This window comes from Nasonia vitripennis, chromosome 3 (assembly GCF_009193385.2).
Source record: "Nasonia vitripennis strain AsymCx chromosome 3, Nvit_psr_1.1, whole genome shotgun sequence".
Classification (NCBI taxonomy): Eukaryota; Metazoa; Arthropoda; class Insecta; order Hymenoptera; family Pteromalidae; genus Nasonia; species Nasonia vitripennis.
Genome location: NC_045759.1, coordinates 19,396,479 through 19,424,333, shown reverse-complemented (window position 1 = coordinate 19,424,333; position 27,855 = coordinate 19,396,479). Strand labels below are relative to the sequence as shown.

Genomic DNA, 27,855 nt, shown 5'->3' with positions numbered 1-27,855 from the left:
AGACTAGTCCTCGTTATAGGCACGTGTTGCGCACCTCGAGGATAATTAAAGTTTTATTATATTAGCCAGAATGAGGCGTAATCTCTGTTTGTTCGTTACAATAAAAGTTACGCCACAATTAGCACGAAGTGGTTACATTTCTCGAAACCATTATGTTACTTATACTGTACAATGTATACATTATACTATACAACCGTTCCTACACAGGAGCTCATCGATTATGTCAATGACTATATCCGTAATCACGACGATTATAAATCAAGTTCTCTTTAATTGTATTTAAAAATATACACACTGCAGTCGGAGAGAAACAGAAGCGCAAGAGATCGTCATTCCGAACAATATAAACGCAAATCGTCCTCGGTCTCCCCTACAACAACATAAATACTCATCATTCGCGTTGATTTGCTCGTCGAGATTTAACATCAAATCAGCGCGTCAGTAGAGTTGCTGTGTTACTGCAGCCACGACGAGCTTCCCACGACTGCTTCCGCCGGCGTTTGATCTCGATAATCGCAAATCGGATCACTGGAAGCCACGAGGACGATCGCAAAACGAGCTACGCGCGGTTCGGAGAAAAAAAGTAATTGCGCGATATGGCAGTAAACGCGAAATTGACGTCCGACTCGGCGAAAGTGCGGAGAAAAAATGCTTCGCGATTCGTCATCTGTTTGTACAATTGATCCCATCGCGTGAATCCCACACTATATAATCTTTCTTCCTCTGGCAGATCTAGTCGAATCAGCCGCTCGCGCAACACAGCTCCTTTATTCGAGCAGTTACACGTACAAGGATGTTCAAGGAAAGAGACAAATAAACGATATTTATAGGCTCTGATTTATTGATCGCTGGCGACGAAATCCTAGTGCGTAATACGTATTATAAATATCGGTCTTTCACTAAAATGAATAATCATCGTCTACGAGTCGAGGGTATAATTGCTCGGGGGCTCGCATCACGAGCGGCTTTGTTGACTAAGCGTGAGGAGACGCTGAACAGCACGTGCAGACATACCGCTTATCTTATCGTTCACGAGATGTGTATAGGTGAGCTCGTGGAGGCGTGAACCGCATTCCATTACCGATGAGTTACTAATAATTCGTACTGCTGAGCTGGGATGACTTGCAGCGGACTTTTCTGCGGGAATGCAATAGATTGATTAGTAAATTTACGCACTCGAGTTGGCTATTTTCGTAAATTCATTGGGGGGGGATTGGTATATATACGATGCAAGCGATATTACGTTGTAGGTAAAATTTGACGTATTACGCAATACCGCGAGACTGCTTTTAGTATCTTATCTGCGTCTCGTTTGGAAAAATGATTTACGAAATGTGAGACAAGAAAACACGGAAAGTGCCGTTGGTCGCTCTGAAATTCGTATATTTACGTATAGAATATCGAGTACTAATGGTGCGATATCGCAATCGATCGCTAATCGAAGACTTCGTTTGCATGTAATCGGGAATTACCCTCACGTACACGGCTCGTATTTCTATATTACACTCCGTTATATACAGAGCGACGCAATCGCAATGAATCCAGCTTTTCTGCCTTCGGTCTCCGCGGTTTCTCTTTGTTTCTTTATCGGCTGGGACGACGTAAACCTCATTTCCCTCAGCACTTTAATCTCTCACAGCTGAAAATCTCCGCCGGTCAAAGTTTGCTCATCTTTTATCGAGTGCGTGCAATTCATCGCGCAATTCGATCACGACGCATGAGAATGTCTGTCGCCAAGATTTTAAATGCATCGTCGCGCTATTATTGTTATATCTGTTCTGTGGGACGTTCCTTAATCCTGTTGGATTGAGCGCAGACTTGCGTCGTCATGACGCGTCGCAATTACACGCTTATAGCGACGAGTGAAAATTTCTTCATCGCACTTACAACTTGGTGCTAACGACTTCCGCGATAAGCACCCCCAGGGCCAGCGCCAGACCGTATCCGAGAGTCGAGAAGGCTCCGTAACATTCGGCCAGACCGACGCTCAGGAATCTTCTGGACGATGAGCCACCGCATTCCGGCTTCCTTGTGTACAGCCTATTTATATCTTTCGTCCTCATGCCTGTCTCGTACAGCCTCATAGCCCTGCTCGCGATGTCGAAGAGAGAAATAAATTTAATACTTTCCTGTTGACCTGGGTTTTGCCCACTATATATACACACACACACACACACATATATATATATAATAGAAAGTCGTGCAGGTATACTATACCTATACAGCTTGTTGATACGATGGAGATACACAGCACGCAGTGTTTTGCTTCCTTGGGATTACTGGGTCAGGGCAACGAACTCTCATCGCGAATGCGTGCGTGCTCGCTTTCTTCATTTTTTTTCGGACGTGGAATAGCGAGGATCGTTGTTTTTTAGTGCGTGCGCTGAGTCACACGCGTTGTATTTACAGGCGCAGGATTTTTCGATGCAGCCGAGATAATTCACGAGTGAGTTTCGACTCGGGTTGTGCAACGCGTGTGGACTTTGTTTATTATAGTCGCAATTGTGCAGAATCATTCGTCGTCTCTCTTATCCTTTATTGCGTGTATAAACAGTCGCTGAAACTCACCCGACTCTGAGCAATTCCAAGTAAGGTGACCTCCTCCTAACGACCAAGTGCGCGTAGAAGACGTTCAGATAGTCGATCTCCTGGAATCCGCACTTCTCGTCCTCTTCGTACCTCTCCTGTATCAGCTTGTAAGCGGGGCCGAGCTCGACGTGAAACGCAAAGTATCCTCCTCTGAGCTTCTCGATCCCGTCCTCGATCGTTAGCCAGTTGGTCTTCTTCGACGTCCTCGGCTCGATTCTCTCCTCGAAGATAGTCCGACGTATGGGATCCTTGAAGGACTTGAAGTAGTACCGGTTGTAGACGTTGTCGTGGGCTGCCAGCATCAGAGGACTGTCCAGAAGGTCCTGCAGAGTCTTGATCGACCCCGTGGTTGACTGAAGAAGAGCGACGATGTTGGCGGTGTAGGCCGCGTAGAGATTCAAGGCGGCGAGCAGACCAAACAGGACGATTATCCTCGTGGACACCGATCGAGGCTCGTACCAGGAACCTTGAATATACAATATCGAACATTTCTGAGCTTTAACGATCATCGGCCAAGGACGACTCGGTTACGCGATGATTTCCTCCGCTACGACGATTCGGAAGATTCCTTGTAAACATCTCAATTATACACGGAGTATTATTGCCGGAGAATCAAAGGCGTCTAGTGCAGATAAGCTCTCTCGGCTTGATGAGCGAGCATAAAACACCCGACGTGCGCGACTTACGACAGTTTACCTAATCGGATTATTATGGCATAGCGGGCACGCGAATATTCGGTAAGCCATGTAGTTGGTACACCTATATACGTATACCTGTGCTGTGACCGCAATTTTTTCGCGTTATACAACATCCGAAACCGCAAGGGATCTCCCGCGTCTATAATACTCTTGTACATAATGGCATTTTTACACGTAGTTTTGAGAAAGGTCGTTCGACTCAAGGCCCATCGTTAAATTACGAGGGGAAGCGTGGTTTTTTTTCAGATAATCTGCACACCGGTGTAAATGTAACGAATAAGCTTCTCTGCTAGAAAAAAAAAGAGAAATTACTTTCTTCGATATTCGTGTCTATTCTAGAAACCGGTCGTCCGACGAGCTGCAGCCCGGTTACGAAGAAAGGAATTATAAGCCGTAAAATCGATTTCGGCACAAACAAAACCATCGTGACGACACGGCCGAGTGAGCTCAGGTGTTATAATGAGAGTATACAGACGTTAGAAGCCAAGTGTCGTTGAACGCTTGACGATTAATTTGGAAGGTTCTAGAATTGCTGGCAATTTGAGCGGAGCCATAGCGAGTGTGCAAATACAGCGCAAAAACATTCGCTCACTCTCGTTATTGCCGCCGTAAAGATATCGAGAGCGAGAGTATAATGCTCGGCGAGTGTCGCGTTTTATGGGGTATGACGGAACGATGATGGTGTTCTAGAACATTTCCATTTCTTCCTTAATTACAATTACGCCAAACGATCGGTCATACCTTGCTGAGATACAGCTCCAACGATGACGAGGAGATCGTCGCTGAGGTTCGGCGGTATGGGTTCGCGAGCCTTTTCCACCTCGTTGAACTGCATCCACTCGTGTTTCATCGCCGGATACAGCATGGTAATCAGAATAATCACGAGAGCGCAGCTACCGAACCAGACCGAGTTGCCAAAGGGCAGCTTGAACAGATTCGAGACGGACGATAGCGGTGGTCTTCGGAAGATGAAGCGGTTTCTTGAAGAATTACAATCATTCGGCTCAGTAAACGGATTAAACTGGGAAATTTTCGTTTTTCGAACACTTGACACGCAGGCTTTGTTTACTCAGAGATAACATCAGACACGGTGTTCAATCGAGAGCATCGGCTGTCATCGCGTTAATTTAATTGTTCCGCTTGATTAGGCATCGGCGATTTATTATCTCAGAAGAAAAAAATTCTCAAAGTCACGATGTCTGCTGCGCAAAAAAAGGTCTCGTTATATACAGTTTACGAAATGCTTTGACACCGTAATACCGAATGCCGAAATATCGGTTTCTATGCGAACGCCGATTTTGCATAACACAAGATCACAGCTTGTTTTCCTACTCGGAAGACATGTATGTTTCCGCGTACAATAAAAAGCCATTGCGTCACTCGGTCTCTAACGAGTCTTTTGAGCCGAAATTCCAAAAATTCGCCAATCGCCGCGTGAATACTAATTATCGCCAATGTATGAGCCTCGTGAAAAAAGGCTTTTGATGTGGTCTTGAAAATTACCTGGTTGGCGTTGGAAGTGAGATGTACTGGATGGCGCCCATGCGCTCGGGTGTAAGGAAGCAGCCGGTACCGCCGAAGTCGATTTCGCCGCGTTGCAGCATACCGATCATCCCGTCCCAGGAGCCGTTCGGGCCTTTGTAGCCCCAGCTGCCTACGGGCTCGAATGTGACCCTGCAAAGAAAGAACATTCAAAACGAAAGACTTGTATCGCAGCGCATCTGTTTGAGTTATAAAAATTTATCAGCACGAGCAAACGTATAAACAAACTAACACGATTCAATCATTTCGAAGAATGCGATTAACCGAGTCTTCAACTGTATAAGCGGTAAAGCGAGACATAAAAGTCTACGGCTTCAAAAATACAACACTCCTATTTACCGATCCTTCAAAAGTAAAAGTCCAGTACAATAAAAAAAGACACCGAGAGATTCACTCGACAGCTAATTATATACACTTTGCGGTAAATACCACATGTCGCGATAACGAAGTTAAATAAAGCCACTCTTTTGCGTGATTGTTCGGATCGCGACTCCCGATCAATTTTGCCAGTATATATTGCGGTACTTCAACCGCCGGATGATCGTAGCGCGATGTCCGATTACGTGAACTATTGATCATCGATTTTCTACGAGCGACAGAAAGAGCAGATACAGATTAATGTCTTACTTTTTTTACAATTCACCGCCTTTTATATGAACTTCACAATCGAGGTTCAAGGATGGCAAAAATCAACAGCGATACAATCGGAATACGACAGTGGCGCGTGTAATTAAAAAGTCTTCTTCCTCTTACAATGTCGCGCGTGACGAGCTGCATCGAAAACAGCGAGATAATTTAGACTTTGCATATACTAACGTGGCATTGAGCATGTTCATCAGAATCAAGACCCAGGGGTAGTTGCACTTGGTGATCGTGTCAATGTGCTTGTCGTGATAGTCGTCGAGGTGATGGATAGTATTCGGGTCGGTGATCTGCGGCAGATCGAATCAACGTCAATTATACGCGCGGGATTTTATTAAGCTTCGAGCGTCGGTTGCCCACTGGGAGGAGAACGTTATACTTTTACATTTAATTTTTAAAGTTGTTGTTTACTTTGTAATGGCAATTTTTATAAATATATCAATCGATGTGGCTGAACTAAGTGACGTGTAATGATGTCATAAGGAAGATTAACGATCGCGATAATGCTCGAACATGCGCTTCCTGGTGTATTTACCGCGAGATTTTATTAACTCTGAATTTATCTATTCTGATGCGCGTTCGTCTTGTTAGGTAAGTCATACCGTTATTCGTTCAAAGTTTTAGTTCTACCGCGAGCAAAAACAAGTCTCGTTCTCCTCTCAGAATAATAATATTCGAAAAACCATTCAAACCACAAGGCACGACTTGAGCCCTATTCCGCCAAGATTCTTCCTCCTCCTGGACGTCACATTGGTATCACCGACCAGCATCCTCCTGTCCTCTTCCATCCAACTCCCTCTATCTTCGATCAAATGATCGTTGTTCCCATTGGTGCGATAAATGGACAGCAGCTGTCCGGTCTCTTTCTGCCAAACGGTCACCTCGCTGTCAGGGTAAGCTCCGACCTCAGCGAACCTCGAGACCAGGTCATCAGTATCGTTTGATCTTTGAGTCAGGAGCCACTTGAAGGGCGCTGCGAACATGTATTCGCGATCAGCTTTGCGGATGAAATCGTCGATCTTCGGACAGTCCAGGTCAAGGGTGAACAGGACGCGGTGAGCGTCTGAGGGTATCTCATTTTGACCTGCGTAGCCTTTTTCCCTGAAACACGAGGCTTATAATAATTCGTATACTTGTGTCAGCGAGATTATTAATACGCGATTGCAAAACGAAGCGTTTACAGGCGGCTATAATTATTTCTCATGATTCTTCGACACGGAGGACACGCGCGACAATGAAAACGACACTCGGCAGTCACGAATCGCGGACAGACCGATTGAAATAATTATCATTTAAGCAAACAGCGCGCGAACATAAGCTGATGTGGCAGACCGTTAATTAGGAGCAGTGGCTCACAGCCTCTTTAACTCTCTCATCGTTGAAACGTGAATTGCGAGCTAGCGTCGAGAAAGAGAGATGTACGACTGTGTAAATCAGCGCTAGAAGGTTTTTGCTTTTTTATTTAGAAGAAGCGCTTCTTTCGACCTTCGGTACCGGTCGATTATCGGTTTTACTAGGGAATAATTTTTAATATACTTTGTAGCGCTAACGCGTCGCTTATCGGAAATTTATGCCTTTTTATTTTTATAACTAATTAGCTTTATCGCTGCGTGATAAAGCGCGATAAAAACCATGCAATCTCGGAAAGCCTGTCGACGCTCTTCTCCAAGTCGAGAACGTTGCTCCCGACTTGAATTCTGGACAGATCTCTCAGCAGCTCGAATCTACCATCGACGTCGCTACAGCTGAAGCTCGTGACCATAGAAAAAGCTCCGGAATACAGTGGACCCGCGTATTCCAGCAAACGCGCCAGTCTCCCGGTGTCGCTCGTTTTTGAAGACGTCGCAGGAGCCGATAAAAGCGTTGACAGGTAGCAGAGCAGGAGGAGAAGCACCAGCGACATACCTGCGAATACAAATGTATAATAAACGATAAAGAACCGGTAGAAACGAAAGAATCGTACGTACTTCGCTCGAAGAAATGCCCGCGATCTTCTTGTTTATTATGCTATACAGAGACAGAAGCTACTGGGCTCTCGATGTATGTACGAAGAATAAAAATCACGACTTCCGCATCGCTCGTGCGTAATGTACCAGCGAATTCCATTTGAATAATTTGAATACTATTATGTAGCTCCACACTCGGTAGATTCAACGCTGCAGACTCGTCATCCGCGTGTACGGCTCGATGTATAACAGTACACTTTGCGCAAAATACCCGACATTCAGTGTAAAAGCTGCATTGAGGAAAGTAAGAAAAAAATTACACACAATCGACGTGATGTCCCTTCTTACATATACCCTGAAATAAACAAAAGCCGAATCGGAAGCGCGCAGAAACTCGTAATTTATTATTCAGCTCGAGTCCGCATCCTTTCTCGGAATTACCGTACAGCCGTACAAGTCTGCATATAGACTATAGAGACATTAGACGCATAGCGCATTGCGGTGCGGAGAGAAAGTCACGGCGTAATTGCACGTCTCGCGATCGATCCTCGCATATTCGCACAAAGAAATTTACCGCGTGAACAGCAGGTGGACGGCATATTGTACAACGTCGAGCTCTGCAAACATAGGCTTATGAACGTTTTTGCGTGCCTTCATCATAGTTGCGAATCGTCAGATTAGATATTAGTGAGCTGTCGTATGTAATCCCGAGTGTCTTATTCTCGCAGTAGATAGGAGAGAAGAGCTTTAGTAAGGATTAGAGCCGAACGATGAGAAAGGGGCTTTGCGCTGTGCAAGAATTTGTAACGCTTGTGACGTAAAACGCGAGAAAAAAGAATTTCCTGCGGTAATCCTTCGCATCGATCGAGCACATCCGATACACAACTTGAGAAAAGCGACGATAAGCCATTCACCAGTCGCAGGTACATATTCCACCTGTCCGTGTAAACGTAAATATTCTACAGACACTCGCGATTAATTCTCAACATTCTTTCAGCCGATCAATCAGTTTATATACCGACTCCCTCGCACACACTGTTTACAATACGAGGATTGCTTCGCTCCACATCTGGCGCGCAGTACTTACACGGGCACTCGGAGGTTGCGCGAAATAACAAGACCATTATACTCTTGTCTCTCTTGCTCTGGTGTAAGAAAATCGGCTACTTTTGTCTCATTAGTCCCATGCAACGGGCTGTGTATCAATCTAGAGGAAACTAGATCGTCAAGGTGACGGCACTGCTATATCACCGATACATATATATCGTCAAAGAATATGCGCTATCAGTAGTGGAAGTGCCTAATTGTCTCTCGTTGCACAATGGAAGCAGAAGAGTAATTCTGACCATTACGAGAGATGAGCGCGATAAAGTACACATTCGCTTACCGATTATGTGCGTGTAAGCGCACAGACTCTACGGAGTATATATAGTTCAGAGGCAAAAAGCCTATGTAAATGGGATAGACTAATGACGGACGATTATGCCGGCGTGTTGGTGTGGCGTTTTTTCTCCATGCACAACACTCGTATATACTCGGCGAAAACGAGAACACACCTTCCCGTAGTTATTTTTATTAACGCCGAAGCGAATGCTTCCCCGAAACGTTGTCGCAATGCGAAATCACGGCTGCTTTATAAGTATTGGCTTTATGCGCCGAGTCGCTTTTTGCCGTTTTCGTCCTCTCGATTGTGATGCGTGTGCAAAGAGCGTCGTCCCATTGAATATCCCTGAAAAAAAAATCGTGATGTAAATAAATTCATCGACCGATAATACTCGGTAAGTCCCGCGTATCGAATACTGAAATCTTCGACTCGATCGCCCGAGTAAGGCTGCGAATCGAATGTCTTCCAGTGACAGAATTGAGTTTGGATACATGTGTTCAAGATCGAAAAAGCTTAGCGAACTCGAAACCTGATCATTGCAAAGTGTCGTAACGACGATAATACGAGGAAAAAAAAAGACAAGTTGAATTCGGCTGACGCAATTTTCCACGGGTATAACTGCATCGAATTAAAAAAAAAAACACAAATGAGACGTTTGCATTTAAAGTGTATACGAATCGTCTGTAGCTTCTGCGGCAAAACGATTTCTAGTTCGATTTTTTGGCTGAAAGATCTTAAAACTTTGTTATTCCAATTCTGAACGAAACGATGATAAAGCTATTCTCTTTTCGAATCAGTGTTTACGAGGCATTTTCTGCATCATTGCCTCAAACTGAACATCTCAAAAACACGCATTATGTGTCGAGTCGTTTTGCCACAGATATAGATACACATCGGCATGAATTTTCAGTCCTCGAAAAAACCAGTCGGAAGCCCCTCCTCCCAAAGCGACAAGTTTTTCGAGCCTAATGTTTCTTCATTCTCAGACACGGCTTTCCTCTTAACCCTCGGAGATTTATTGGCCCCGGATAAAGCGCCTCTGTATATGCCTTCGCAGAAAAACCTGTTCCCGAGAAAACTCGTTGTAGCTTTTCTCCCAGTGCACAATCCTCTCCCTGCTACAATTAGCCTCCCGAGGGATCATACTCGATCAGATAAAGCGCACATCCGTCCGCCAAGTGACACTTGACCCTAATAGCTCTCTCGAAAAGCAGTGTACACGATCCAGCGAATCTCGGCGCCAGACGGTCTAGAATAACTCGCACTTTCACTCGGTTTTTCCGCGATGGAATTTTCGAGCTCCTCCTCCAGAGACAAGCCAACAACCCCACCGGACTCTCAGCACAGGATAATACAAAGTAAACAGACTGACGAAAAAGAAAAGAGACAGAGAGAGAGAGAGGTGTAGATCAGATCGTATAGAGTCTTATAGCGGAGTGTATAGTCAACAGGTGGGGGCGCGACGACGTTGGCGCCTGAGGAGTGGGGCCGGGACAGCCGTGAAGTATCGCGCGCCGGCGGCTCTGCGCGCCAGTTTCGACAGAGCTCTCACAAGCACGCGGAAGCCTACAAGCGGTATCGAGTATATACACATCAGCTGTACGACGGTACACATAGTATCGAACTTGTCGCCGATCTTGGAGACGCTACGAGACGAGATGCTGGAGAACGGCAACGGCAAGATGGACCGGAAGCTCGAGCATCCGGTCAACACCAAGCAACAGCCCGACACCTTCGAGACGGAGGTACCACCGCCGAAATGTGAGTAAAGAGAGAGCTTTATCTGTGCGCAGTGTGCAAACATTGCGAGGGATTTTCCATCAATCCGATCGATCGGGATGCCGCGACCGATTTTGCATGCGCGACGCGAGATCGGCGACGGTATAATACAACATAATGAGCGGCTCGTTATACTTAAATTGATTTTTATTCGATTCGCTCGATAGCCAGCACTCCACGCTGCGCGATACATACATGACGTAGCGGACTTTTTTTCGTTGCCGATTTGTATGCTGCGCGCGCTTCGACAGCGATCGCCCTCGACAATTTTCTCGTTTTCCAGCTCAAGGTGCTTCCGCTTTTCTATCTCTACAATAATACGTGTCTATGAGAAAAGCAATCGTCGTTAAGTGGCGTCGTTAATTTCCGGAGATCGTTGCACGTGTTCGCGCATATGCGACACACGTGATTCTTAAATTCGCGACGATTGCATACGCGAGCGTACACGCATACACCTCGAGAACCGGTCTTTCTCTCCTCTCTGGCTCTTTCTCCGAACTCTAGCGAATTATGCAAGGAAGGAAAGGCTCGCGTTTGTCATCTCGCAAACTAATCGTCGCTGTCAGATCGGTATTTCGACAGACGTTTATAATGTTACAAAGACCCGTGTGCTGTTTCTTCGACGTCTGCCGATTTTTGGCTTCGCGATCGTGTGTATTACGCACGTGGGTGGCATCGTATTGAGGTCGTCAATACGCGTGTATTATATATGTGCATATTTAATGCTCGTCGCAAAAGGGATGTATTTGGCGCTCGAGAACAGGCCGAAATGCGAACGTGTATATAATCGGTGAAAATAAACGGAGGCGAGATATTAGATGTTACAGTGTGCGGGATTGATAAACCCTCGTTGATAATTTTATTTTTGGACGCATGAACTGCAAGCCGACACTTGTATCTCTCGATATTTCGGTGCTTTATCGTTAAGAATACCTTTCAGAACTAACGTTAACGATTTCTCCGTTAGCAGTCAATTAACGTCGATTAATCCCTACTCGACACCTTTAAATCGATATCGATCAGGTGTGCGTCAATAGACCGCTCTATCGAATCCTCTGTTCCGATAAGGAGAAATCCGATCAGATAACGATTTTCAAATTCCTAGCTCGTGTCTTTTCATCGCGTGCGCAGACATGTGTCGTCGTTGAGAAGAAGTTTCCGCCGAATTATTATTTTCGTCTCTGTATCACGTGCACAAATCGAGACCACCGATAGCTTATCGGGCTTCGCTCGTAGGCCTGCCCGCTGATACTTATACGTCTGATGTGTGTACATACGTATACATGCGTACAGCACCCCCCCCCCCCCCCCCAAGTGACTCGTGCACGGATTCCATCGGCCGAGAGAGTTATTGGAGAAAGAAGCCGTTGCGCGACGATGATAAATTTAGCCAATCAGTGATCGTTCAATCAGACGACGGAGTCAATAAATTAGCCAGCTACTGTCGTCGAGGTACTCAGGTGCTCGAGTGTGCTCTTGATTCTTGGAGAGGAAAGTTTGAAATCGTTGCTCTTACATCCTGTTGATAAAAGATACGGTGGATTAGAATTCGCGTTAAAGATAGTTTTATACTAGAAAAAAAATGCACTAACAACCAGCAACGTGTCATGAAAAGCAAATAATCGTCAGCAATTAGCGAGAAAATCAATTATTCTCCAAAGCAGCTAGATCATTAGTAACTCCGATCCAAGAATTCGTATTAGTAATATCGACATACCGACTTCTCTTTTCCAGTAACAGACTCGTAATGAATTATGAAGTAACAACAGATTTCCCGCGCTATCTCTGTCGTGTTTTCAATGAAGACGTTAAATTATCGCCTCTCACACGCGTAGACCAACCGGTCCAAGAACGAATTATCTCTCCCTCTCTCTCTCTCTCAGCTCTCGTCGCTCAATATCTGCGCATAAAAATTCACATACGAAGGAATTGTCGATCGCGGAATTTTACTCCACCTGCGCGTACTCGCACGCGCGCGCAAAAAGAAGTGAGATCGTCGGGATCTTTATATCGAACGATCATTGGCTCGCGCATTATGCAATTAACTATACATATACTCGCGCGTGTGTACACGGAAATAAAAAAAAAAAAAACGTTGCCACGCGTTGGCTGGTGGTATATAACACTGATGTGTGCAATTACGCTTACTTCCATTGTGGCGAGGAGATTGAAAAATCCGCTGTGTCTTGACGCAAGTCTGCCTACGACTGCACTCGTGGATGGATTTACTTTTCGAGCATGAATCAGTTGTTAATAGGTTTTTTTTTTGCGGCGTTCGATCGCGCAAAAGTTATTCCGTAAGCTCCTGTGTGTAATCGCAAGTCGAACTTGACGTAATACGCAAAAAGGAGTGATCTCAGCGAATTTGGAAAGTTATGCGCGAAAAAATCGCGCAGTTCCGCAAAAGCTACACGAGTCATTACCTAACGCCTCGATTATTCCTCCTAATGACCTCTGAAAAGCCGAGCAGAGCCAACTTTTACCGTCTGTCCTTCCCCCACCGCTTTGTTTTAGCGGCTATTCTTGCGCAAGACACGAGAACAAACGAGAGGATGAGCTCGAAGAAAACCTTGCTATACATTATAAAGGACGAAATCGCAGTATAACAGACGATGCTTTTTTAGCCGCGAGACGCATGAAAAATCCAGCGCCGTACATACAAAGCGCAAGATCGTATAAATTTATCGCGTGTCTCGGAATTTCACCGGCGCGCACGCGCGTATGGAAAAAAAGAGCGCCGATCTCTTCCGCCGATATATATGTCGATATTATACGAGCGAGAAATTTCCACCAAAAGCCATCTGTTTACACCTGCGCGAGCGTGCAGTCTGTGGACATAATTGTTGCTATAAAGATCCTTATCTCGAGACGAACTAATTCCGACGCGAAGTGCGGAAAAAACGGCGTGCCGTAATTGATTGCCTGATGATGCTGCCGCTGCACCGTGTAATTGGATTGTGTAGTTGCTGCGGCCATTCCTTCGTTACATAAAACTATGCACGACGTGTGCGCAGGCTTGAACAATTCGTCGAATTTCTGCGATGCTGATCGCGCCTCGACGTCCGAAACTCATAGATAGGTCTAATTGCAAAATTGCTAATAAGCCAGACGACACTTGGGTATAATGTGTATCACGAGCTGACGTCACGCACACCGAGCTAATTGAAATACAAAAGGGCTTAATAACTTCCGCGTAACTCGAAATAGCTGAGAGAAAGAATTGAGCCGACGATTAAAATCAAATTCACGAGTCAATTGCACCAATTAGCCCCGATGAACAGAATTTATTTCGAAGGTATGTTATATACATGCGCGATAGGAATCGCGAGACAATGTAATAACAATGTAATACACAACGGAAGCCCGCGCGCGATGGAAAAATAATTCAAATTTTACAATATCAAGATTTAGCTGTACATTTGACGCCTGTTTACGAGCTTAGCTTACGGCGGCTCTGTGTCTCCGCGCAGCGCGGGTGGAAAGTTCTTAAACGCAAAGATAACGCATACGCTTATAATACCCGCGGATCGGAAATTTTAATCCTAGAAATTTCCTGAGATAAACTTTTATTATCCCGCAGTTCATCTCCCTCTCTCTCTCCTCTCTCTCTTGCGCGCGCGCGGAAGCTCATCGCGTTTAAATTAATATTCATCGAGCGCTCGTTAAACGCACGCTTGTTGGTTTAACCGCGACGGAAAATTCAATGAATTACAATTTATCGTTCCTCGTTAACTCGAGCCTTTTTCTTCGCCTCTCGCTATTTTCAAGCGAGAATTCGAAGAAGAGAGCCCGCCTCCCGAAATACTTGCGCAAATTTATAGTCCATGCAAAAGTCCGACCCTTTTTCCGTTTAGTGTCGGTATAACATACGAACAAGAAATCAAAGCTTCGCTATGTTGTTTTTTGTGTATAATATATTCGAGGACACGGTGAAAGTGGTCCCGCGCGAAATATGGAATTCCCCGGCGCACAACTACGCTTCTTGTCCGCGCTCTCTCTCTCTCTCTCTCTCTCGATCTTTCTCGCAATCACTACTCGCAGATACTTGCAAGAAAAGCCGCGAACTTTCGGAGCGCGGCATAATTCGAAACGCTCGATTTGCTGATCTCTCGTCGCTAATACACTTGAGAGATGATAATCGCGAGAAAGGGAGAGAGAGAAAGATCGGAAGTGGCTTATTGCCGTCAATTTTGTTGGCGTTTCTCTCATTGGGAAAAAGCGTTGTTTACATATATATCTACAACAAAGATTCGATGGAAGAAATGCCTCGATGATGCGTTGCGTAATTGATTGATTGCGGAGATTAGATGCTCGGCTATAAGCAGGCAATTAGCCTAATCGAACTACGGGGAAAAACCGCGTTACACGGACAGAATCGGATTTGCATGCAGCAGCGAGAAGTGCGCGATTTCGTAATGGCTTTTTGGCAACAAAACATCGCGATAAAATCGTTGAGCCATAAACGATATAAGAGTGTGAGATTCGATGAAAAACCGTATCGACCTTCGCGCAGCTTGTAATTATCGCGTTCCTCAGCGCTGTAACACAGAGCGCGGTATTGTTGGCTATTCTGCAAATTTCGCGTCGCGGCTATTGTTTCGTGCACTTGTACGGCGTCGCGGGCTCGAGATTAAAATACGATCCAAGAAATGCAAGAGACGCGACGGTGAGATTTCCTAATTACAATACGCGATATCTGATATTGTTGCAATCGTCAGACTGATTGCCGTCACACAAGATAACAACAATGAAATTATCGGTATTTTCAAAAAAAGCTCCGATACCAAGCGATAAAGTAAACGCTCAACTACTTATACGCAAAGGTGAAAAATAGATCTTGAATTTCGATTTACAATTTGAACTGAATCAGACAACCGGAAACGCACCTATAAATAGATCCATCTTTCAGCTTCGCGATTTCCCGATACTCGACAAGCCAAGGCTCCTGTACAACATTTTCGCACAAAAGATCCGATCTGATCTCGTTACGCAAGTGTGTACATACACAGCGAATCGCGCAAACATCCCAATTATCGACGTGTACAACAGACGTACAGAGACATACAGTGTCCGACTCATCCGGCCGGAAAAGTCCGGTACAGGCCCTTGAGAAAGATAGAAAGAGACGCACACACGACCCTGAATCGGCACTGACTCGTGACGATTAGAGCTTTATATTTGCAGAGCGACTCGGCCTTGACACGGTTCGTTTACCCCCCGAGATATATGTTTATACACACATAGGTGTGCGAACACGTTGTAATTGCGCGGGAGTGTCCGAAATTTAGGCGCGGGTTCGATACTCCTCTCTCCCAACGCAGCGATGATACATATCCGGTTGTTCTATGTAGAAAAATATATCGCACGCGGAATTCAGGTTTACGCAATTGCGGAATCCTGTTCTCGATCGACACGAGGTAACTGACCCGGGACCTTGAGGACTACGGCTCGTCGTATACATAGCGATAATTGATTTCGTCGTCGCCTCTGACTTTTGATTCTTTAAACTTCCCGCCTGCTTAAAGAGAATCTCGTATACTATCGTGTCGAAGTTATTTATAATTGAAGCGTGTAGTCGGCGAAAAATCACTGTGTCAACCGCCCAGCAATCGCTCTCGTATATACATGTACATTGTTTCGGATGCCGCACGACGACGAAGCAATTTAAAATACTTAATAAATATTGATGTTGATAACAGGGCAGACGGAAAGCGAGAAATTGGCTTCGAGAGACAGAGCGAGAGATCGTAGATAAGTGAATGATTGCCTAACGAATAAGAGAGGGATGATATCTAAACTCAACAACTCGTGGCCGCTGTGAAGAATATTTTGCGCTCCGAGGGTGAATGAATGCCACCCGAAATAATTATGACGCGCGAAAAAGTAAGGTTGGCGTTATATTTTTAACTTTTTGCAATTCATCGTTTGGCCTTATCAATTGTTTTTTATTTTCTCTCGCGCGCTTATTGTGTACTTAATGCACTCGAGTGCATTGTGCGTTCCTGTTACAAATGACTCAGCACTGTACGACGATTAAAAATTAACATAAAATACAATGGAAGAAAATTTTTATAAATTTCAACTCAAGTAAATAGCCCGAAAGAGCAATCTCGGCGTGGAAACCGCAACGATAAACTCGAGGCATATACACGCACGGAATCCAAGTTTCGCACTCGCGCTAAGCAGCTGAATGGCCAGAACAAGGCGACGCGATAAAGCCTTATACTAAAAGACATAGTCGCCCAACATGGCGTATACGTATACACATGCACACGCAAGCAGAGCCTTTTTACGCTGATTGGCATTCCTCGCGCAATGCGACCTTCTATATACGCAGCTCTGGCGAATATTCGCGAGGAGCCACTGTACACACAGTACATACGTGACGCACGTGATGCGTATCGCAAACGAAAGTCGATCCATTACATTATACTATCTATATACACCTATACTGCGATGTGCGTATCTATACATATATCGACTGTATAAAATCTAGAGAAGAAGAAGCTCAGCCGTCGCTGTCGTGTGGCTAGCATGTCGCCCGGTCAATCAGCAAATCGTCTACATCCTGCTTTCGCAGATTAAATTCAATTACCCCATCATCGTTCGCTCCTTTTTCTTCTATACTTCTTCCACTGCCTATTTCGTTGTACATTGTCGACCTTCGCCTGCACCTAGAACACGTATGTAAACGTATCGGTATAGCATATATCGCACCTGTTGCTGCCGATCGCGTGCATATGCGTGCGCGCTCTCGACCTGATGAAGGTATCAAACGCTTGTATTATTATTAGAGCCGGAAAAACGTGCCAGGAAGCCGTTTGCTCAATGTCGCATCTCTCCTTCTCGCTTACTCTAAATAGCCTGATGCCGATTTATATCTCGTGTGTATAAGTATTAGGTATACCTACTCGCTTGTACTTCCATGCTGTGTCTGTGTGTGTGTGTGTGTGTTAGCGACAAGACGAAAAATGCAGCTTGTACGCAAACGGACGTTACGCAACGTTTTCGGAAACGATGATGGATGCGCCATCAGCAGTGTGCGACAGCGTGTCTCCTCAATGAACAATTTGAAGCGATGACCGTTTAATGATATCGTTTATCGCCTGCAAATTAATTATAGATTAGTACATTGCTGTAGACTACGCTCGATATTACTGGTATATTATGAATCACAATTTGACTTTTTTCTCTTGGTAACGCTGAGACTCTCTGAGGATCAGCCCTCGTCAGCTCGATAATCGGGATTCAGCACCTAAAAAAAGAAACGTATAAGTATTCCAAGAGTCGCAAAAAGCCACGATTCGCCAATTCGTATCGACCGATCAAATCTAATCTAATCCTGTTTTCGCGTGAGCAGACTATGAGCTGACGCAATAAGGAATTGCAAAATGCCCGAAAAGTCGTTATAAAATCCGTGAAGTAACCTGCTCACACACACACACTCGTCTCGCTAATCTCTCTCTCTCTCTCTCATGCGTCATCCTTACGCGATCGCGAACAGTAATAATCGCACGCCTCGTTCGCTGCATTACAGCGCAATCATCATGAGACCCGAGATACTCACGAGACTCGTGCATTAAAACATATTATGAAAGAAGAGCGAAAGAGATAACTGCACCCTCTCCGCTGCCATGAACACTCTCGCGTAATCCGCGCGCAATTCTATACCACCGCACGAATTCTTCGTGTCACACACACACACACACACACACACACACACACACACACACACTTACACTCTCCTTCCCCCAACAATCGCATGCAGCGGTGAAAATATTTTTGTGCTCTCCGCCTAATTCCGTCGCTGACTGCAGTCTCGCCGGCTCCCGCCGAATACACGCTCACCTCGCGTGTGCATAGAGCGCATCAACGATGTCGTGCGAGGCTTTTTCGCGCTATATATACATTAATAATAACGTATCGGTGTGCAGTGTACGTGTACCATACGTCCCGCTCACGTAAACTAAAATAAGTATATCGGAGAAGCACGTGTGGGGAGGAAAGAGGAGAGGAAAGGAAGACCTGCGCGAGGAAAATACAAGCGCACGTCCGGCAGGCGGCGCCAGCAATAGTCGTCGCGAGCACGTGCTCTTCTCTCTGTCCGGCATTCTACGATCCCCTGCAGCCGCGGTATAGCTAAGTGCGCGCGCTCCCCCCCCCACCCCCCGCAGTTTCGCTCATTCTCTCTCTCTCTCTCTCTCGCTCCTTCTCGCACACCTATATACCTATATATAAGTCTCTCGGCATGTCGCCGAGTATACGCGAACAGTCTGCGGGCAACCAGTTCTTCTTCCTCTTTCTCTCGCTCTCTACTGCGAGATTGCGAGTGTAGAGATATAGCGCGCGGCGAGAGGGAGAGAAAAATTTCGCGTCGCGACAGCCGCTTTTCGAGACAGCTTAGTGTGCATCAGCAGTCGGTCGGCCGAGCGTCGGTATATATACATATATGCATACATATATATGTATATAAAAGTATATCTGCAGACAGCTGCTCTCGTGTGTGTGTGTGCGTGTGCGTGTATATACATAATATATATAACGCACGCATACTCGCGCAACGGCGGCGCGCGCTTTGAGCGAAAGAGAGCTTTGAGTGGCGCGCGCTCGCGCAGTGGTGCACCGCATCAGTTCGCCTCGACGAGTTGAACTGCGTGCAGTAAGTAATATTAGCCGTTCATTCGCGCGCTGCTCTTCGTCTCGCACCATCATCTCCGCCGTCGTCGGGGCCGTCTCGCGCGCGCAGCATGAGCAGCAGGAACGGAAACGGGCACGTGCTCGTCTGGGAGCAGCCGGGCCTCGACGAGAACGACAGGGCTATAGCCCAGCCCGAGCTTCCCCCTCACCAGGAGAGCAAAGGTAACAACGCCGGTCATACACTTATTCTTGCTTCAATACTCGTAGCGCGACTGTTCACTCACTCTACGTCCTATACGTATACGCACGAGGGGCAGTCGCGCGACAGCCATTACGCGCGCCAACGCACTCTCTCTCTCTCTCTCTCTCTCTCTCTCTCGCCGCGGCGCTCTAGCACGTGCCTATTTTTAAAGTCCCCGACCTTTCGCCTTTTACGAGAGGAGACTGATCTCTGTTCGAGCGGAGCAACTCCATCTCTCTCACCTGCGATCTACCTGTCGTCGCTCTTTTCTCTCTCTTTCGCTCTCTCTCTATACTCTTGTATAACTCGCTCGCCTTGCGCGGCGTCAAGTTCAAGTACTTATGCCTGTATACGGAGAGCCAGACACTCCTTGCTGTATATATCTAATCTCGCGTGAGGATCTCACGCGAGAGACTTATCGCTTCGCGACGCATGTAATTACGCGCACCTGTGGAAACACGCTCCACATATATATATATATATATATATATATATATATATATATATATATTGTAATGAGCAGCAAGGGCTGAAAGATAACTAACAAGTATACAGCGTAGAAAGTAGGGGGAGGCAGTCAGCCGCTGGCCACGTGCTCGCCGGCTGCTGTTGCCCGCTGCCGAGTTTACGACGCTGATGATGCAGCGCCGCCGAAGCCGCGGCTTGTTGCATCGGTATCGAACTTTGACCCTATCTACCGGCTCAACTCTACTGTAGGTATACATATACACCTAAAGAGATACTCCGGTGCTCTCGAGCGAGTGTACGTAGACACACCACTCGGACGTGGTTAATGCGAAATTGGATGAAAATGATATCGGAGCCAGTCGTGACGTTGTTTCTTTTTCCGACGCTGGAGGCTCGCCAAGACTCGGCAACCTTGGCGTGTAACCTATCCCTCGCGCGCGCGCCCGCCCGCCCGCCCGCCTATCGGCCGCCCGGCGTATCAGCACCATCATTACGTAAAAATAAGAATATGGACACTCGAGTAGAGGATTCGTCAAATGAATGAATTTTGTTTTATTCCATGTTCCAGCTCTGATAGGCACGAGACATGTCGTCACGTTCATGCTTTTCCTGGGCATGGCCAATGCCTACGTTATGCGAACCAACATGTCGGTGGCGATCGTCGCTATGGTCAATCATTCGGCCATCATCAGCCAGCACGACGACGAGCCCAAGACCAGCGAATGCTCCGAAAATCCTTACGTTAATGCCAGCGAGTCCAGCAGCAGTTCGGATGGAGAATTTGCCTGGGATGCTACCTTGCAAGGCTACCTGCTTAGCTCGTTTTTCTACGGCTACGTACTCACACAGATACCCTTTGGAATACTGGCCAAGAGGTACGGCTCCAAGTACTTCCTGGGAGTAGGTATGCTGATCAACTCTGTCTTTGGACTGCTGGTGCCCATCTCTGCGCAATGGGGATACTACTGGCTCATGTTGGTGAGATTCATCCAAGGGCTTGGAGAGGTAAGTACCAGGATCTGGTTTCAGTTCACTTTCTATTCTCTCTCTCTCTTTCTCTTGTTTCTTGTTTTTGATTTTGAACTGGCACTCTCCCTCTTGCTGCGAATGCCCCTCTGTTAGCAAGAGAGCGAGTGCTTAAATTAGCTTAATTGTTGAGAAGTAACTGTAAATTGTCCGTTCACAAAGCGAACTCGATTATGCGAGGATGAACGCTTTTTTGATTGTTCGGCTGTATTTCCCCCCCCTAGGAATGGATTATCCCTATTGCAGGGTCCCATCGTGCCTTGCACGCACGCTATGCTGGCCAAGTGGGTACCACCTAACGAGAGGAGTAGGATGGGAGCTTTTGTCTACGCCGGTGAGTGCTGCTTCTAGTGTCAATCCTCTGGGTGTATCTCAAATCCTGGATCGCAGGCTAGTTTAGTTGACGAGCGCTGGGGTACAGTCACAGTCCTATTGTAAGAGTTAAACATTTATGTCTATGATGATGATATTGGACGTGGTGAAGTCTGTCGAGAGATGACTTGGTACACACTGTCGCACACACGTTTGTATAAATTGCCCGAGAGAATTCTGCACAATCATGCACACGCAGGAATTGACTCGCCAGAAATCAATCAAGCATTTCCCACTATTGCATCGCTGACTATTTAAGTGCGAGGCAATAACTCATGCACATCGTTTGAGCATTACTCATGCTCTGACATACACTTTTTTAGACTTTTCATTCTTGCAGAATTCGTACCTAGTCGCTAATTCGTCACGAGATCATGAGTAGGCACTTCAGTAGTCTCCTCCATCGACCACCTGAGATACATCCCGCCAACGTCTGCTTCCCTCGGCTCAGTGGACTAATGAGAACTTCTATTTTACAGGAGCCCAATTCGGAACGGTAATATCTATGCCGCTGAGCGGCTTGCTGTCAGACCACGGCTTTGCCGGAGGCTGGCCGTCGATCTTCTACGTCTTCGGCACAGTCGGCACCATCTGGTGCGTAGCCTTCTTGCTGATGGTTCACGAGGATCCCGAGAGTCATCCACGCATCAGCGACGACGAGAAGAAGTACATTCTCAGCTCGCTCTGGGGCAATGCCGGCGCATCGGTAACTTTTTCTCTTCTTCCCGCTCAGACTGAACTTTGCAAAACCAGAAAGTCGGAGCTTCGCGTTACGTAACGCGCGTAGCTTTTCGAGGCTGCAAAGTAACGCACGCACGCAACGAGGAAGAAATTTCGTGCGTGCGGCCTGACGATGATTGCGGATCCAGCGCCTACAATTTGCGACCAATTGTCGGCGACGATTAGCGACGAATGTCGCTGTTGTTTCGATGACATCGAGTCGCAATTTGCGGCCGCTGGACACCGCACTTCCGGGACCAGATTACATAGAGTTTTGTGAAAATGAAACGCAATTGTCCGCTCTGCGTGACTAATTGAGCGGATGTGTTCTATGATCCACAGTCGCCACCGGTGCCCTGGAAGTCGATCTTCACCTCGATGCCCTTCTGGGCTATTCTCATCGCCCACATGGGTCAGAACTACGGATACGAAACGCTCATGACCGAGCTGCCAACTTTTATGAAACAGATCCTCCACTTCAACATCAAGTCGGTGAGTCAGATTCAACGATAGAGCGATAAGCGCTATCAATAAGCATCAATGCGGCGCTTTTAGGAGAGGAGCGGTTTTTAATGACATCAGCACGGACGAGCGACCACAATTAGAGTTCATGAAACGCGCTCCCTAATAATTGTTATTTATGGCAATACGAGTCGCGCGCGTTCGGCCTGTCGCTGAGCCTGTAAATCAGTTTCTTGGCATCGGACGATGTCATTTTCAAAAATCGGCCCAATTATAGACTGCAAACCGTTTTATTAACTCGGTTCGAACGTCTGCCCATTTTCTTCCTTGTTATGCTTAATTTTATTCTTAAACGATACAAAGCGGCATTGCATCATTTCTTACAATTTCGCATTCACGCACGTTTTTTTTCGCTGCGAGATAGCGCAGAATTCCGCGTCGTTAATTAGCGTTGCGCAATGGAAGAATCGCGATGCGCATCCGGTCCGCGATAAATCTCGGTCATCTTTTCGCGAGGGATCAGCTGTTTTTCGGGTTTGATTTATGCGGATTTAAGTGGTTGTGATAAAACGCAGCATCACGCTTCTCTACACTCTTTTTACGCAGAGATATAAAAAGATATAAAAATCGGCTGTTTTGCAAGGCGTTACGAGTATTTTTAATTGTTCTTTCGCGAGTCTTTGTTTTTTTGCTGGGTATCTATTGATTTCTCTGTTTAACGGAAGCGAAACGATGTAGGAGCGTTGCTCGACACTGTTCCTACTTTAATTTGCCTATTACTGCGCCCAGTCGATCAATCAATCCAGCTACCGTTCAAATAGCCAATGATTAATAGAAGCCATTTCGATAATGATGTGCAACGAGAAACCAGCTTCCGATGCTGTTTACGTAACACAAGTTGCGACCATCTATACCGGATTGGTTTCAAAACTTTTGAACCGATAGAAATTAGAATTCGTCGTTGAATGGTGATGCTACTTAATTGCGCGGCGACAGTTTCACAACCGTGTACCTATACTTAGTATCGCATGATTTATTGTTTCTCAAGATAAATCCGAAAAAAGAGATTCGTGCGTGAATTATTAATTCTCTCTCTTTCCTACAGAACGGCCTGGTCTCAGCACTTCCCTATCTTGCCATGTGGCTGTTCTCAATGGTAATCTCGCACGTAGCCGACTGGATGATTTCGAGCGGCCGCTTCAACCACACAATCACCCGTAAGATTATCAACGGAATCGGTCAGTTCGGCCCTGCAGTAGCTCTCGTTGCCGCCTCGTACACTGGATGCAGCCCTTGGCTCACTGTTTCCCTCTTAACCATTGGAGTTGGACTTAATGGCGGTATTTACTCGGGATTCAAGGTCAATCATCTGGATATCTCACCAAGGTTCGCCGGTGTGCTCATGTCCTTCACCAACTGCTTGGCAAATCTGGCTGGTCTGTTGGCGCCAATCACTGCTGGATACATCATTGTTGGAACGGTGAGCAAAGAAAATTATTTAAAAAATTTTAAGTTAAAACTTAAAAGTCGAGATGTTTCTTGCCGTGATTCCGCAAAGCTGTATCTCCAACTTCTTTATTAGACTGCTAACCTTCCAAGGCGCTGGTAAAAATACGATGATTCTCATGTCCGTAAAAAGCATTAGTACCAAAGTCACTAGAAACTGTTCTCTAGTCGTAAATTATAATTAGTCTACTACCGGTATAGCGTTGAATATTTATTTTGATACTTTCGAGGAAATGCCGTATACACCTGTAGAATAACTTTTCAACGATTTACGAAAGCTTACGCGTATTGCGCGAAACGGGTGAGAACCAGTTTTTTGTTTTAATTAATTATAACATGAAAATCTATCAAGGTCACTGATTTCAAAATATGTATTTCCTTTGTTCTTATCGAACTTCCACTTATGACTTTTTTTCTGCTTTATTACTTTTTTTAAAAACACTAGCCATTCGTCATACGGCAATTTACGACTAAATTGTCGTCCGAATACCTATATTACGCGCACTTTTGGAAAACGCCAAGATCAAAATTAACCGACCGCAGTTAAATCTCGGGAGTTTGAGGCGTATCCGATGTTGCTATTATTAAAATGTAACAAACGTCGAAATACGCATATATACTCCCTTTCGGCCGTCACACGCAAGCACAAACTCCTCTAACGATTCATTCATCTAAAAACAAAACTGTTGTTGCAGCCGACCCAGGCCAAGTGGAGGATAGTCTTTGTGCTGTCGGCGGCGATCTACGTGCTGTGCGCGACGTTCTACATAATCTTCGGTTCGGGCCAAAGGCAGTCCTGGGACAATCCCGACCGAGACTCCGAGCTCAAGGAGAAAAGTGACAACAAGAAGAAGCAGCAAAAGTTAAACCACCAGCATCAACTCCAGAGCGTCAAGACGATAAGCGAAACTCGTCACTGACACAACTAAACATTTTCAAATGGATCGTCATTATAAATTTATTATATAAATAACGCAACGGATAAGCCGCCTGCAAATAGACGGAGAGAGTTGAGACGCGTGTACGATAGAGATAGCATCGGACTACTCGGGATTAGAAGAGTCATATCTCAAAATAGTCAGGCTTGCCGACTTGTTATAAAACTTTGCCACCCCTGCGTCCGCTCTCGCGACTGTATATAAACACCTTTTTCGCCTTATACACACCTGGTGTGTATTTGCACTCGTGCATTCATTCCCTTCGGCATTGCGAGCTGCCAAGTTTAAAAGCGCGCCGGCGCGGCTCTTGTGTAATTCGCGAGCATGCGACGCTTTTCGGTGAAGCTTCGTTCAGCGCGTTTCTCTAGTTCTGTTTTTTTGTATAATGTAATATATATTTTTAGAGGCGGCGCAAACCGACTTTTTTTTAATGGAAATGAATTGTGCAATGTGGTTTTTGAGGAGAGAAAGAGTGTGTGCGTGTGCGTGCGTGAGTCGTCAATACGCGTATGGTGCGTTTATACATCTTGCTGTCGCGTAAAAAGTCTTTACATATCATCGCTGGTAGCGAGTAATTTGTATGCACAAGTTCTTAGGATTTTGTTTTACAACGGAATTCGTTAGGAATATTATTTAAAAACCATGTCAGCGCAAAACGATGGGTTAGAAGCAAAATCGCTGCCACTTGTTTTCTTATTCACGTGCCTTCTCGAAGTGCGACTTTAGGAAAAAAATTATGTATGAATATTCGACTTACTCAGCGACGATACGATACATAGTTAAGTATTGTTCATACCTATGTAGTAATCGTTCAAAATTACAAAATATGCGCGGTCACGTATAATTTATTTTCCCGAGGCTCACGCAACTCCGTGCTGCAATTTAAAAACAAAAAATTTACGAAACAAGATGTGTATCAATACGCGCCAGTTAAACAAACAAAAAGTGCCGTGCGAATGATGGAAGTATATCTGCATGTTTTTCCTGTGCACCGAATCTAGAAAACGAACGACGACTAGGCAACAGTATTAGGTAGAGCGCGCTACACGTTCGCCAAACGAGAAAAATATTTAAATACAAAAAACCTTAAGTTTTTTTTTCATCTGTAACTGCCGCTTCGTAATCGGTGGGAGTTGCACATATCGCTTCGCTCCCGACGCCGGTATACGTAGATGGTTTTGTATACACGTTTTGTAGATATTTTACCCTTAAGATCCTATTAAGTTATAGATCCTAGTTCAATAATTTACTATATAGTAGATATTTATACGTTTACGTTGAAATGCGAAAACAAAAAAGAATACCTTATCGGATTGCTCTCACCCTTTCGCTTTCTGTTGTATAATGTGTGCAATCGTGTACACACACACACACAGACACAAATGCGCGTCTGAGTTACGATAATTGTTTTCATAATTATTAGCGTGCGTACAAAGAGATGCATTTTTTATAATGGCAACTGTTACAATGCGAATTTTTTTATAAAACGCACATTTATATAAATCTCCGCTGTTTCAATGGATTTTTTATAAAACAAAAAAAATGGTTCGAGTCTTTCCGAATACCTTATTTCTCGTTTTTCTTACTCGATTTTTACTATGTAAAGATTCGAAAAATTGACATAATTTTTTTACAGCGCATTCTATTTAATGCGTTAAATGTGTCTTTTTCATAAATTTTCAAATTACAATACTGCGCTTCAGTGGTTTGTTCATTTTCGCCAATCAAGTTCAGCTCTCAAATCATGTTTGCAATTTTAGTATGTATGTTTGCTCAAAAGGCTCTAGAATTTTCAGTTGTTTGCTAAAATTCAATCAGTATAAACCTTTGAGCGGTCGAACTTTGATTCAGGAATGATTCGTACGTTTTTCTGCTATGAAAAACATCAAATAAATAGAATATGAACAAAATAATCTGATTTGCTACGTCTTAAGATTTTTGGAAGACAGAAATTTTTCTACATCGTTGATCGTTACAAGTGCCTTAATTCAGCGATCGACTTTTTTTGTATAAGTGAAGTAGATGTAGATTTTTGAAAAATGAAAAAATGAAAATTTTGTTTACAGTTCTTTTTTATGAAAGAATAATGCAGTTTGTCAATCTTGTTGAGGTCTGTGATTCCTGGATTGCTCATAGCAATTACGTACATTTGTAATCTATATTATAGCGTTTCAATCAAATTGCACATACTGCTGGAAATGTTTTAAACTGATATATGGTTAACACGAAAAAGCATTAAAAAATAACGTAATCGAATATTATCAGAAAGATTTTCTCGAACAGTTCTTACTAACTCCTTTATTTAGGATGCCTTAATGTGTAAATCGAAAACTCAGTTTATTTCAAAGGATCGATAAACTAATCCTTTTATGAAACGCTGATTCGAATGGTAAAAAAGTTATTTTTCTGGTAAAAATCAAGTTTTGCCTGTACAATCGAACAAGCCGTTCGTATTTTTGTACATTTAGTTACTATCACTATTAAAGCAGCAGTATATGTACATAATCTATTCGGCAGTTTGTAACAGCTCTATATATTTTGTTGTAAAATTTTCATTGTATATTTTTATTGTTGAAATCGCAAAAGATGTGATAATATAATAGTGCAGTTGAATAAAAATATTCTCCACTTTAGAAAACAATATCTGCTTTTTCATTTTCCTTTTATAATACTTGATTTCATAATAAACAGATGAAAATAATCATTTTTGGTTGTGTTTTATTTAACGCCTACGTGAAAAGAAAATCAAAGGCGTCATTAATAACGTACGCGCACGCCAAAAATATTACTAATATGCACGATCTTTTAATAACTTGACCGGTATAAAATCTACTCTGTACACATATTATACATATAACTCTGCACAAGATTCACGCGTGAGCTAAGGCAATTAAAATCTCATTTA

General features: G+C 44.8%; 2 protein-coding genes across 11 annotated transcripts; one reads left to right on the top strand and one right to left on the bottom strand.

The window, feature by feature from the left end:
- Positions 1 to 816: 816 nt before the first annotated feature.
- LOC100119059 (glutamate receptor 2) lies at positions 817 to 18,648 on the bottom strand. Of its 9 annotated transcripts, none has more exons than XM_016984147.3 (14): positions 18,320 to 18,648; positions 17,757 to 17,835; positions 17,492 to 17,686; positions 17,176 to 17,254; positions 8,505 to 9,146; positions 7,439 to 7,707; positions 7,103 to 7,376; positions 6,164 to 6,572; positions 5,646 to 5,761; positions 4,791 to 4,961; positions 4,029 to 4,267; positions 2,569 to 3,055; positions 1,888 to 2,088; positions 817 to 1,137 (listed from the first exon to the last, which is right to left on the bottom strand). In XM_016984147.3, exons 7-14 carry the CDS (start codon positions 7,372 to 7,374, stop codon positions 1,092 to 1,094), a joined length of 1,941 nt encoding a protein of 646 aa, XP_016839636.1. In that variant the 5' UTR covers positions 7,375 to 7,376; positions 7,439 to 7,707; positions 8,505 to 9,146; positions 17,176 to 17,254; positions 17,492 to 17,686; positions 17,757 to 17,835; positions 18,320 to 18,648; the 3' UTR covers positions 817 to 1,091. The 9 variants fall into 9 exon arrangements, 8 of the variants coding, with proteins under 8 accessions (XP_016839636.1, XP_031783537.1, XP_031783539.1 ...); XM_031927677.2 differs by having other exon boundaries at positions 8,974 to 9,146; XR_004344720.1 differs by having other exon boundaries at positions 2,218 to 3,055; positions 7,439 to 9,146.
- Positions 10,260 to 27,591, top strand: LOC100119023 (inorganic phosphate cotransporter). 2 transcript variants are annotated; one of them, XM_008207002.4, is made up of 7 exons: positions 10,260 to 10,562; positions 20,495 to 20,931; positions 21,199 to 21,286; positions 21,804 to 22,030; positions 22,387 to 22,536; positions 23,612 to 23,986; positions 24,708 to 27,591. In XM_008207002.4, exons 1-7 carry the CDS (start codon positions 10,460 to 10,462, stop codon positions 24,930 to 24,932), a joined length of 1,605 nt encoding a protein of 534 aa, XP_008205224.1. In that variant the 5' UTR covers positions 10,260 to 10,459; the 3' UTR covers positions 24,933 to 27,591. The 2 variants fall into 2 exon arrangements, with proteins under 2 accessions (XP_008205224.1, XP_001602874.2); XM_001602824.6 differs by lacking the exon at positions 10,260 to 10,562 and adding an exon at positions 18,862 to 19,439.
- The last annotated feature ends 264 nt before the right edge of the window (positions 27,592 to 27,855 follow it).